Source organism: Monodelphis domestica, chromosome 4 (assembly GCF_027887165.1).
Source record: "Monodelphis domestica isolate mMonDom1 chromosome 4, mMonDom1.pri, whole genome shotgun sequence".
NCBI lineage: Eukaryota > Metazoa > Chordata > Mammalia > Didelphimorphia > Didelphidae > Monodelphis > Monodelphis domestica.
In genome coordinates, this window is record NC_077230.1 from 225,668,319 (window position 1) to 225,680,516 (window position 12,198).

Here is a 12,198-nt window from a genome sequence, read left to right on the forward strand (position 1 = left end):
ATGAGATCATGGTGTTTTCTGTAATGAATAAGTAGTCAATATACCTAAATATGCAGTTCTCTAGAAGAAAACTTGCAAACTGGGAGCAACCATATGAAAGTCTATACCAAATAACTAATAATACAAATCAAGACATCTTCAGAGTTTTGCCCTTATAACTAGTAAGTTGGCAAAAAAAAATAGATGAGAATAGTCAATATGGAGGGGTTGAATGAAGATAGGCATTTTAACATACTATTCCTGGAGCTGTAAATTGGGCCAATCATTCTGAAATTAGTCTAACAAATCTGGAATTATATTTTTTAAAAGTGACTAAAATGGCTTTTTGTCCTAGAGATCCTATTTCTAAACACATACTCCAAGAAGTTACAAAAAATGTAGAAAGGTTTCATAAATACCAAACAATGATGGCAAGGCTTTTTATGCTAGAAAAGAACTGAGAACAAAGTATCTGCTCATCCATTGGGCAATGAATATGAAGGATTCAGAAAAGATGGGAGGAGTTGTATGAAGTGATGCAGAATGAAGTAAGCAAATTGAGGGGAGGGATGGAGAAACACAAATACTATAGAAACATAAAGAAAAGAACAAGAAGTGATGCTGAATTTTGTATTGTTATAATGGGCAACTTGGCCTAGGAGAAGGCAATGATTTCTTTGTGGAGGTGTAGTACTAGAGGCGTGGATTATTGCATATTCTGTCAGATATACTTGGCATGTTGATTAGTTTTGCCTCATCAGTTATTTTTTTTTCTCTTCTTAAAAAAAAAAACACTTTCAAATGATGTCTTCCTGGATAGGGGAGGGTAGAATGATATATTGGGAATGTATGAAAATCTACAAGATTAAATAAAATAATACTGTAATACCAGAAGAAAAACATTGTTAACTAGGTGGTGCTGTGGATAGAGCTCTGGACCGGGAATCAGGAAGACTCATCATCATTAGTTCAAATTCAGCCACAGACACTTTTTAGCTATTTCACATAAATATGTAATCTACAATAAAGGACAAGCTTGAACTTGCTGTTTTATACTTTTAAACTCTCATTGAAATCCAGGCAATAGTCAGAATTAACTTCTTAAAAACATCAGATCACCAGGTCTCCAAATGAAAAAAGGTTTTATTTTATTTTATTTTTAATTTTAATTAACCTTTAATTTTAATTAATTAACCCTTAGGTCCAAATCATGAAAATGGTATCTGTAGGTCAATAAGCCTGAACAGCTTTGTAGCTCTTAATATATATTCCCATCTTGTTTTCTAAAAAACAATTCACAGGTGCTCTAGCAATGTAATGTTAGGTTTATTTCTCCACATTTCTTTCGGCATTTAATTTGGTCAACTTACCTATCTGGTTCTCAGTTAGTATACATTACCAAGGTTATATTTAATTAAATTAGTCCTTAGGCAACAGACATAATCTATTGCCAGATCATATTCTTTCCCAAACCAAGTCTTTGCAGCTTGGTGTGAGATTTAAAATAGTGGCACCCATAAACTGTAGTGAGTTAAAATGGTGGAAGATATAAATTGTGATAGATATAAGAGAAGGTGAGTAAATTTGACCGCAGAAAATATGTTTCACTACAATGTCTTGGTTTTTAAATCAAATATAAGGTGGTCGCCAGGGAAATATTCCCAATTATTCAAATACCCAAGTCAACTGGGTTTTATAGAGATTTTAATTAATACAAATATAGAATTAAAGAAAAGAGAGAAAGAGAGAAAAAGGAAATAAGTATGAAGGGCCTTAAGCCAACATGGCCTAGACCTGAGTCTTAAGAGAGAGAGATCAGTCAGTCAGTCTTTTAACACTCACCACAAGGTCTGCCTAAGCAAGGATTCTAGTGACACCAGGCCAGCATCATCTCAGCTACTTTCACCAGCTCCCTCCTCCATCTGAATGTTTCAGAATCAGTCCTTCCTCAATCTGAATGTTTCAGAATGAGTCCTCCTCAATCTGAATGTTTCAGAATGACCTCTAGCTCTTCTCTGAGCTCTTATTTTTAAGGGAAAAATCTCCTATGTCACCTCCCCTAAGTTCTTCCATCTACCAATCACTGTAGATGTTTTTCAAAAGACAGCCCATTTTGAATTCACAGCTGAGTAGATTAATCTCTTTAGTAAGTCAGAAAAAAATGCTGCTGTGTCAACTAATTTCATTAAGAGAAAACCTCTGAGTAAGTTTTCACCTTTTAGGTCTAAGTAGTTTACAAGTTGCCCCACCTTTATAGGCACCTAGCATCCCATTGTATCAATTCCAAAAACAGGTATGGCTCAAAGAACTCCTTTCCTTTATAAGTATGGTTTTCAAGTACTTTCATTGTTTAGCAAGGAGTTTTCTGCCCTAAAGCAGTCTTAAGTATGGGTGGAGTAGGGATACTCCCATAGCAAGGAGTTTTCACATTCAAGTAGAGTTCTCACTATCTGGTAGGGAATTATTTCAAGTAGGGAATTGGAGGATTCCTCAATGTGGAGTAAAATTTTTAACATTCATAAGTCTGTGAAATTTTAAGGTTTACATTGGTCATGCCCAGAGGAACTTTTGTTCTAATGCTACAACCCCTCAGGAATGCAAGATTACCTTCATAGTATGATGAATGTTAAAGTAAGATTTTTGCTGAATATTTATGCTCTCTAAACCATACAAGAAACTATGTTTAAATTATATGTATGTTTAGGCTTCAATCTACTTTAGCCTCATGCAGGTGTGGGGAGGCTCTTCAGATAGCTATCATATTTAACTTATTAAAGGTTCTATTCATCTCCTTAACTTCTTTATTATTTATTTTTTGGCTTGTTTTTTAAGAGAAAAATTTAAGTCCCCTGCTACTAATATTTTGACATATATTTCCATCTGTATCTCATTTAGTTTTTACTTTAAAAGTCTGGATGCTATAACTCTTGGTGCATTCAGGTCTAATTTTGATAATGCTTTACTATCCATAGTACCCCCCCCCCCAACATAATATAGTTGTTGTTTAACCCTTTCAATTATATCCATTTAAGCCCTAATTCTGTCAGAAATCATAACTACTACCCCTGCCTTCTCTGGATTAGCTGAGGTATAGCATATTCTGCTCTAGTCCCTTACCTTCACTCTATGTGTGTCTCATTTTTGGTGTGTTTCTTATAAACAACATATTGTCAGGTCCTGATTTTTTAAACCCTTACTTTCCGCTTGGGATCAATACTGTGTATTGGTTCCAAGGCAGAAGAGTGGTAAGGGCTAGGCAATTCGGATTATGTGACTTGCCCAGGGTCACACAGCTGGGGAGTGTCTGAGGCCAGATTTGAACCTAGGACCTCCCATCTCTAGGCTTGGCTCTCAATCCACTGAGCTATCCAGCTGCACCCAGAGCCTGATTTTTTATATCTCCTGCTATCCATTTTCTTTTCATGGATGAATTCATCCAATTTATACTCAATGTCATAGTTACTATGTTTTTCCATATACTTTGTTTCTCCTCACTGTTTCTCCCCCTCTTCCTTTTTTTCTGCCTCATCTCTCCTCAGATTTCCAATTTCCTTTGCCACTCCAATTCACACCCCTTCCCAAAAATCTTCCCTTATCCTCTCCCCTTGCCCTCCTAGTTCCAAATTGGTCCGTCTTTCCAAAGGTCCTTCCCTTGTCTCTTCCCCCTTACCTTTTAATTCTTATTCTATCCATCTTTCAAAAAATCCTTTCCTAATCCCCACAATCATGATCTCCTACTTCTTGATATGTTTGATTCTAAAAATTCCTCCCTTATCTTGCCCTAAGAGTCCCTTATTCCCTCACCTTACTCCCTATCTCTTGATATGTACTCCCCCTAGTTATCTATCCCTTTACTTGTCCCTATGGTCTCCTTTCTTTTAACCCATCCATCCTTCTCTTATTCCTTCAATCCACCAAGAGGACTTCCAGAACTTCCCTTATCCCATTCCCCTTCCCTCTTTTTTTGGTACATGTTAAGAAGATTTTTGCCCTTCTAATTGTGTTGTTATTCTCTATTTCAAGTTTGATAAAGAGTGGGGTTCTAGTACTACCAGCCATCTACCCCCTTCCTTCCCTTCTCCATGGCAGTTCCTCCATTCATTTCTCCTCCTTCTGATATCTTTCCACCCTACTTACTCCTGGTCTATTCCACTACCATTTTGGCTTATCACATTATATTCACTTTGACCAAAGTTTTCCATCCATACATGTCAGAAAGTTTTATTTTAGATCTGTTTTATTCAGCTCTGCACAATCAGAAAACTGTCACATTAGAAACATGGCATTGCATAAATGGCAGAATTTGATTGAAATCAAATAAGTCATGGTTTTTAAAAAGAGAGAGTAAAGCACAGACTAGGTAGCATATCTTGAAGCAAAATCATTAAGAAGAAAAATCACATTCCCTTTATTAAACATAGAATGACAACAGAATTTATATGTATAAGGGTGGGATCAAAATCCTCTCATCTCATTTAGTTCTGATATTTTTATTAAGTGAGAAAACAACTTGATGATTCATTAAGTGTGAGCAGCTAAGTAAGAAATCTGGTCAAATTGTCTGGGAGGCTTGGTCTCACCCTTTAGGGCCTCTATAAAACAATCAACTTTTGTAGGAAGCTAGTATTAAGAGTGAGTGAAGAGACTGGAAAGAGTAGTTCCAGCCAATCCCCCGAAAAGGTGGATGGAAGGGGAATGGAGAGAAAGCAACTCAGATTTAGCCTTGGGTTCTTACCTCCCTACTAAATTCTATAAGGACCTCATCAACTTGTCCAGAGGAATGGGACATTTTCATCATCATCCTAGTTCTAGCAGTATCTTGGAAGAATTGATGCTGTATCTTCACTGGGAACCAAGGAAAACTAGGTGCACTTCAGAATTCTACAAGGATCCCATATTTAAGGATAATATCTTGAGGATTCCAGCAAAAGGACTTCCACAAATTATGAGTTACATTTTTTACTTTATGGACTCTCTAAGCTTAAACCCACTCCACTTTACCTGGACTTTGGGTTTACTGATTGGAGAGTAAGTCACAGATTTTTAGAAGGATGCCTTGTACTAGCTGCTCTTACTATACCAAGCCATTTTCTAAAAGCTAATGAAGACTGGATGACTAATTAATATCAACTGATAATCATGGGGGAAAGCACAATTATGGGGGCTCATTATTGGAAAAATAACCCCTCCACCGCCATCTTTCAGTGCTTTTCATAGACTCTAAGGGGAAAAGGAGTTACCTTGCTCTGGGGACCCAGCCTGGCAGTTCAATAGGGAAAGGGAGAGTAAATCCAGAGCATGTATTTTACACACACAATAATGAATAAAATGAAAACACTTTTATTATGTACTATTATATATAATATATAATATATTATTATAAGTGTGTTCAAGACATCTATGAAAAAAATTGTGCATACTAGAGCAGCATGTTTTTTTTAGCAAGGGCTCACTTTTACCTGTTCAAATCCAGGAGAGAAGAGGGTGCTAGAGAGTAAACATTGTCCAGCAGTCCCAGGTCTTAATATACATGTCTTTCCATGAAATTTGATCACTTTTCAGAGACTATCTTTAAGTATGACCTGCTTGGAGACCAGAGATCTTCTTATAGCCTCATTTTACCCTATGTTTTCTTTATCCGGAGACCATTTTGGAATTTGTCCTCATTACTTACACTCCCCAGTCTTACTTTCCCATTCATTTGGCCCAGATCATGTGGCTCATAATTCCATTCTCCATATGTGAAGACATGTACTTTTAAAGTTGTCCAAACCTATCATCTGAAATTTTTGCTCTTCATCATAAGTCAGTTGGTCACCTTGACCTTGATCCACATGTTCTAGCAGAATCTTCTTGCTCTGTCATAGTGTTTGTCTTAGAAGTAGGTAAACAAAAAACCATTTATATCCATAATTTGTTGCTTTGATTCCCAGTCAGTTCATCTTAATGGGATACTGCTTACACTGTATTGTTTGAGCACAGCAGTATTAATGTCCTGTACAATTTGTTCCATTGAGGTCAAAATGAACTCTTTGGTTCTTTGGATAAGTTATTTTCTTTTTAAAGCCAGTTATGATACCCTGAGTTGTCCTGATGTGCTATTAAATAACATGATATCAAGCATTATATAATAGTTTCTGGTAAATTATTTTGTTCTTGCTTCGATGTAGAATCCTGTATATTTTCTTTTAGGTTCTTGGATTTTCTTTCCATATATGATGTTATAATATATTTCATACCACACTTGTGATGGAAAGCTGGAAGAAACATAATACCCAGTGAAAATCTGTTTGAATTAAAAAAAATTCTCCCTCTAAGTCTACATCCCCTAAAAGACTATAAGATATAGAGACAGTAAAAGTCTGTTATTTGTAATTGAACTGATATTTGAGGGTAATAAATATCTCCTTGCTTATTTATATAAATGCAAGAGACTTCATTATGAATGATTGATATTTGTAAGTTAATTTGTTAAGGGATTTAAAAATTAAAACTAAAATTTACTGGTAGAAAGTAAGTAACAGAGCACATCATGATTTATTTATTTTAATTCAGAGGTTGTCATGGGCCTCTTTGCCAGTCTGATGGATGAAGTAAATGGACCTCTTCTCGCAATGCTGTTTTAAAGTGCATAAAATAAATTACATAGGTTACAAAAGAGACTCATTATATTTAAATACAATCATCATGATATTTCAAAAAACAAGTTCACAGACCCCAGGGTAAGAACCCCCCTGTTTTTGCTTACTTTGCATATATAATATTAATAAGCATGGTACAAAACTCTAAAATAGGTTGAAGGCATTTTCTCCTGCCTCTCCAATTTTTATCCACTCAAATCAACTCATTCGTTGACTTTGTTTATCATTGCATTAGACCAGACAAAATAGGTGTCATGTACAAGCCAAAAATCCCATGAAAACGTCATTCAAATGCAATAGAGAAGAGAGCCAGACTCTATTGCATTTCCTTTAGGTACTGATAGCTACAAATTACTTTACATTATTGAAACCAAGTAGGTCTGAGTTAGTGAGATTAGAAAATCATAGAATAACAGAGTAGGAAAAGGCCTAAGAGATCATCTACAGATGACACCACTAAAGCCCAGGTAATGGGAAAGCTCATGGCAAAGCCAGAAGGTGAATCTTAGTGTTCTGAATTGCCTCTTCAGCATTCTTTCCTCTAAATCATCTTTACACCAAAGATCTTATGTTTTTGGCTACTAAATCAGAAATACAGTTCAAATCCAGCCCAAGACATTTTGACTAGCTATGTGACACTATGCAAATCTCTTAACCCTATTTGTCTCAGGCTCCTCATCTATAAAATAAATTGGAGAAGGAAATAGCAACCACTCTGGTATATTTGCCAACAAAACCACAAATGGGGGTCCCAAAGAGTTGAACATGACTAAAAATGACAGAACTGAAAATTGGAGGTAGAAGGTACCATAGAGACCATCTAATCCAAAGCCTTCATTTTATAAATGAGGAAACTGAGACCCATGGACGATAAGTGTCACCCAGGTAGTAAGTAAGATGGGATTAGAAACCAGGTCAGTCAGTCCAGAACTCTTTACATTTGAATCAGACAGTCTTCTCTTTTAGGTACTTCATTCTCATTTCTTTATAATGCATTGCACAAGTTCAATGAATTAGCTAAAGGGATCAGGGAAATTCCCACATAAATTCACAATTTTGTGTGCAAAGCTCTTCTGCAGAACCCCCTTTTTTGGTGTGAATTCTACTACTTTGTATCTAAACTCGACTTCATGTGAGCCTTTATGAGTATTTCTTTTTTTTTTTTAAACCCTTACCTTTCATCTTGGAGTCAATACTGTATATTGGCTCCAAGGCAGAAGAGTGGTAAGGGCTAGGCAATGGGGGTTAAGTGACTTGCCCAGGGTCACACAACTGGGAAGTGTCTGAGGCCAGATTTGAACCTAGGACCTCCCATCTCTAGGCCTGGCTTTCAATCCACTGAGCTACCCAGCTGCCCCCTGAGTATTTCTAAGACTTGTTTGTATGGGCCTTGTGACTGACTCTGTAACAACATAGCTTCTTCAAAAGGGATAGAATATGGTAGGTTCTGGTTTCAAATCTGATTTCAGACATTTCCTACCTGTGTGGCCCTGGGAAAGTCACTTAACCCCCATTGCCCAGCCTTTATCAGTCTTCTGCCTTAGAACCAATACACAGTATTGGAAGGGAATAGAATAGGGAGGAGAGTAGAATGAATTCTAGTAGATTAGGTCAATGAAATAGCAAGAAATATTACAAAGATATTGAAAATTAAAAACCTTTATCCTTCAGCTCTTCTATAGTCACTTAGAATCAACTGACTATAATTCATTTAAAATCAACTTACTTTGGCTGTTCTTCTCCTGTGATGATGTATCATCATTATTTGACCTAGATCTATAACTTTCCAGGGTCAATTCTGAAATGTCATTTTCTGGGTACATAAAAAAGTAAATTAGAACTTTCTAGGAATTGCATAGGTGTATGCTTTGAGTTAGACTTATCCTAATAATGTATATAATTGCATAAAAGATATTAATTCCCTTATTTTATCATGGAATAAGTACATTAAACAAATGTGTCAATATAAATAATAACTCACATTTATATACAATTTGAAGGTAAATGCTCTCTTCAACAATACTATAAGATAGTAAAATATTACTCCTATTTTACTAAGGAGGAAACTGAGGTCCAGAGAGGGTCATGGGATCAGAGAGGTAGAGTTGGAAAGGTTGTCTAGTCCAGAGGCCCTTTAGTCCCACCTGCTTATAATTTTAGAGATGAAAGGGAGGCCTCAATTGCTTAATTAATATATTCAGGGTCACACAGGTAGAATCAAGAGGTAGAATTTGAACCCAGTTCCTCTGCCTGTACAAGGTTTTTCTTCAGTCACACAAATAAAATGTAGCAGAGTTCCAAGTTCAATAATTTTGCCATTACACGACACTATCTTGCCTTTCTGATGTTTCTTCATCTGTAACATGGTGGAGAAGAATATTTGAGAACCAACCTCCCAGTTTTGTCAGGAAATTGCTTTGTATATTTAATTCTCAGCTTACAGCCTATTTGCATAAGACTTCTCATTGGTGAGAGTTGATTACTCATTGCTCCACACCAGTACAAGGGGAGGAGTTGGTGAGCTTTTGACACAAATATGAGCTATTTACTGAGTATCTACTATGTGTCCAGCACTGTAGTAAGTGTCCTAAGAGTGGATGGGGAGTGATATAGGATGATAGACTCAAATATTGTTCAGAAAGTATAGGGGGTCCCTGGCCAGCTATAAGTGGAAAATTGAAAGGAGGGGTTTTACTAGCACATGCTACTATTTTCTTCTTTTGCACAGGTACAGTGAAGAAGATGGGTAACTGACTGGGGTATTCTATGGCATTGTTGATGCAATATCATGCTACAGTCATTGAAATTCTCAGAGAGCTAGATCTTCGGGTATTAATGTAGCTGGAGCAGTAGGAACTGGATTGTGTTGGGGTCAGTAAAACAAGGAAGGGACAAGCAGACCCTCATATAACTGCACTTTTATTGTGATAAACAACACAGAAAAGCAACTACTGAGGACTAAAACCTCTAGTCATAGTGCCCACAGTATACTAAACTTTGGGATGTGCTATGAGTGCTGGTTAGGTCATTCTTTATCCCCCAAACCATTTTTACTCTATCTAATAACTCAAGAAGTAGAGGAGACTCAATTCCTCATTAATATATATATATACATATATATATATATATATATATATGTATGATAGCTTTTGTAGAGAAATCATTTATTTTTAAAGCATGGATGGATATTTAGGATTTAAATCTTTTCTAATACCTTGAGAAGCATAAAAGAGATGGATTGGATTCTGATGCGAAACTTGATCATTCAGAGCAGAATAAGGATAATTATTCACTAGTGACTTATTAGTCCTATGACTAGAACAGCTAGATGGTGCAAGTGGATAGAGTACTGGACATAGAATCAGGAAAACTCATCTTCCTGGGTTCAAATTCAGTCCTAGACTCTTACTAGCTGTGTGACTCTGAGAAAGTCATTCAACACGGTTTATCTCAGTTTCTTATCTATAAAATGATCTAGAGAAGGAAATGGCAAACCACTCTGATATCTGCCAAGAAAACCCAATGGTGTCCCAAAGAGTTGCACACAACTTAAATGATGGAACAAAAGTCATGTGATTGTGAACACGTCACTTAATTTCTTTGATCATCATTTTCCTTAACTGTAAAACGAAAATAATAATACTTAGATTGTTTACCTCACAGGGCTGTTGTGAGGAGAATATTCCATTAGCTTTATAAAGCAGCATAAATATGAGTTGTTATTACAGCCAGTCCCATTTTTATAGCCACCAAAGTGTCCATTTTTGGAACTGGTTAGGAAATTGTTTTAATATTTACTTTTATCTTTTTTTTTTTACCAATTACATGTAATAACAAATTTTCACACAAATTTTCCCAAGTTATATGATGAATATATTTATCTCCCTCCCTCCCTTTTCTTCCCCTTCTGGTGCAGGCAGGTGATTTAATCTGGGTTATACATCTTTATCATTCAAACATATTTCCATAGTGTTCATTTTTGGAAGTGAGTAATCTTATAAGACCAAAACCCCCAAACATAAACCTAAGTAAACAATTGAAAGACTGTATGCTTTCATCTGCATTCTGACTCCAACACTCCCTTCTCTGGAGGTGGATAGCATTCTATGTCATAAGTCCCTCAGAATTGTTCTAGATCATTGCACTGCCAGTAGCTAAGTCTTTCACAGTTCATCATTGGTTAGGAAACTTTTTAACCTTATTATAAATTCACCAAACTGCTTTAGCCTTCTGTGGCATGGCAGCCCAGTATGAATAGAAATGCAGAGACTATCTACTAACATATTGTTAAAATAGCTGAGCAATTTAGAGAATTCAGTGACAAAAATCAGTCTTGGGGATGGTGGGTGTCCCCAAAATCTTTGTGCCATTTTAAGCTTTAATAGCTTCCAGTTTCACTAATTCTATAGAGGCAAACAACTAATAAAATCAAATAGTTCACCTTTCCTTCCAGTTGTTTTGGCATCATGAACATAATGCAGATGAGGTTATATTGTTTAGAGGCTTACCTTTCTTCCATATCACATGTGCTTTCCGTAGCTTCATTATAAAGAGTTGTACTACAATGAAAAGCACCAGAATAAGGGAGGACACAAGAGTGAGCAATAAAATTCCATGTTTCCTCTTTGTGACTTCTAAAGCGCTACGATTTCCTTCTGTAAGAAAAAATAGAACAGTTTAGATCCTTCATATCATATGGATCTTCTATCTGACACTTCACTCGCTGTGCTGGTTGTTGTTTCGTCATTTCAGTCATGTCTGACTCTTTGTGACCCCATTTGAAGTTTTCTTGGCAAAAATACTAATGTGGTTTATCATTTCCTTCTCTCTGTCATTTTACAGATGAAGAAACTGAGGCAAACAGAATTAAGTGACTTGCTCAGGGTCAAACAGCTAGTAAGTGTCTGAGGCCAGATTTGAACTCAGGAAGATGCATCTTCCTGACTTTAGGTCCAATACAGTATCCACCAGGCTACCTAGCTACCCCATGAGAAGAATGACCATGAGCAAGTCACTAAGTATACCTGAACCCCAGTTTCCTCATCTATAAAATGGCCATTATAATACCTAAAGTTCCTATCTTACAAGGTTGTTGTAAGGATCAAATGAAACAATGCAAGGATACATGATATACAAGGTGTCCCCAAAGTCTTAGTGCAGTTGTAAACTTCAATAGCATAATTAATACTTATTTAATATTTGGCACATGCTGCCTTTTATTGTTATTTATCTATTAATATATGTGGAATTGTGATGACCTAAAGAACAGAGACTATGTCATATGTCTCAAGTTTCATTAGCTTAAAACTATGCTAGGAATTTTGGGATACCTTGTATAAATGCTAGCTTTCCTGTCCCACCCTCCCTCAAAATTCTGGAACCCCTGAGGAGTATCTCCTTTAACATGACTGTGTAATTATTTAGAAAACTTGGGAAAAGATAAAAGGGAAAACTTCAAGGCAGGGCATGATATTGTTTTACACACATACACACACAGCTAAAAAGATGAAGATATTTTTCTTAATAGCATCAGTCATTGTTATTGTTGACTGAAATTTCCAGGTAATACATCCTACTG

The 12,198-nt window shown here is 36.2% G+C and overlaps 1 protein-coding gene across 1 annotated transcript in view; it reads right to left on the reverse strand.

Moving 5' to 3' along the window:
* Nucleotides 1-5,390: 5,390 nt before the first annotated feature.
* The window catches only part of CRTAM (cytotoxic and regulatory T cell molecule), a 30,573-nt gene continuing 23,765 nt past the window's right edge, over nt 5,391-12,198 (reverse strand). The window contains exons 8-10 of the mRNA XM_056826114.1: nt 11,129-11,275; nt 8,347-8,433; nt 5,391-6,236 (exon numbers count right to left, since the gene is read on the reverse strand). Of these exons, the coding sequence (XP_056682092.1) occupies nt 6,103-6,236; nt 8,347-8,433; nt 11,129-11,275 (368 nt within the window). The 3' untranslated portion in view covers nt 5,391-6,102. The remainder of the gene's footprint in view (nt 6,237-8,346; nt 8,434-11,128; nt 11,276-12,198) is intronic.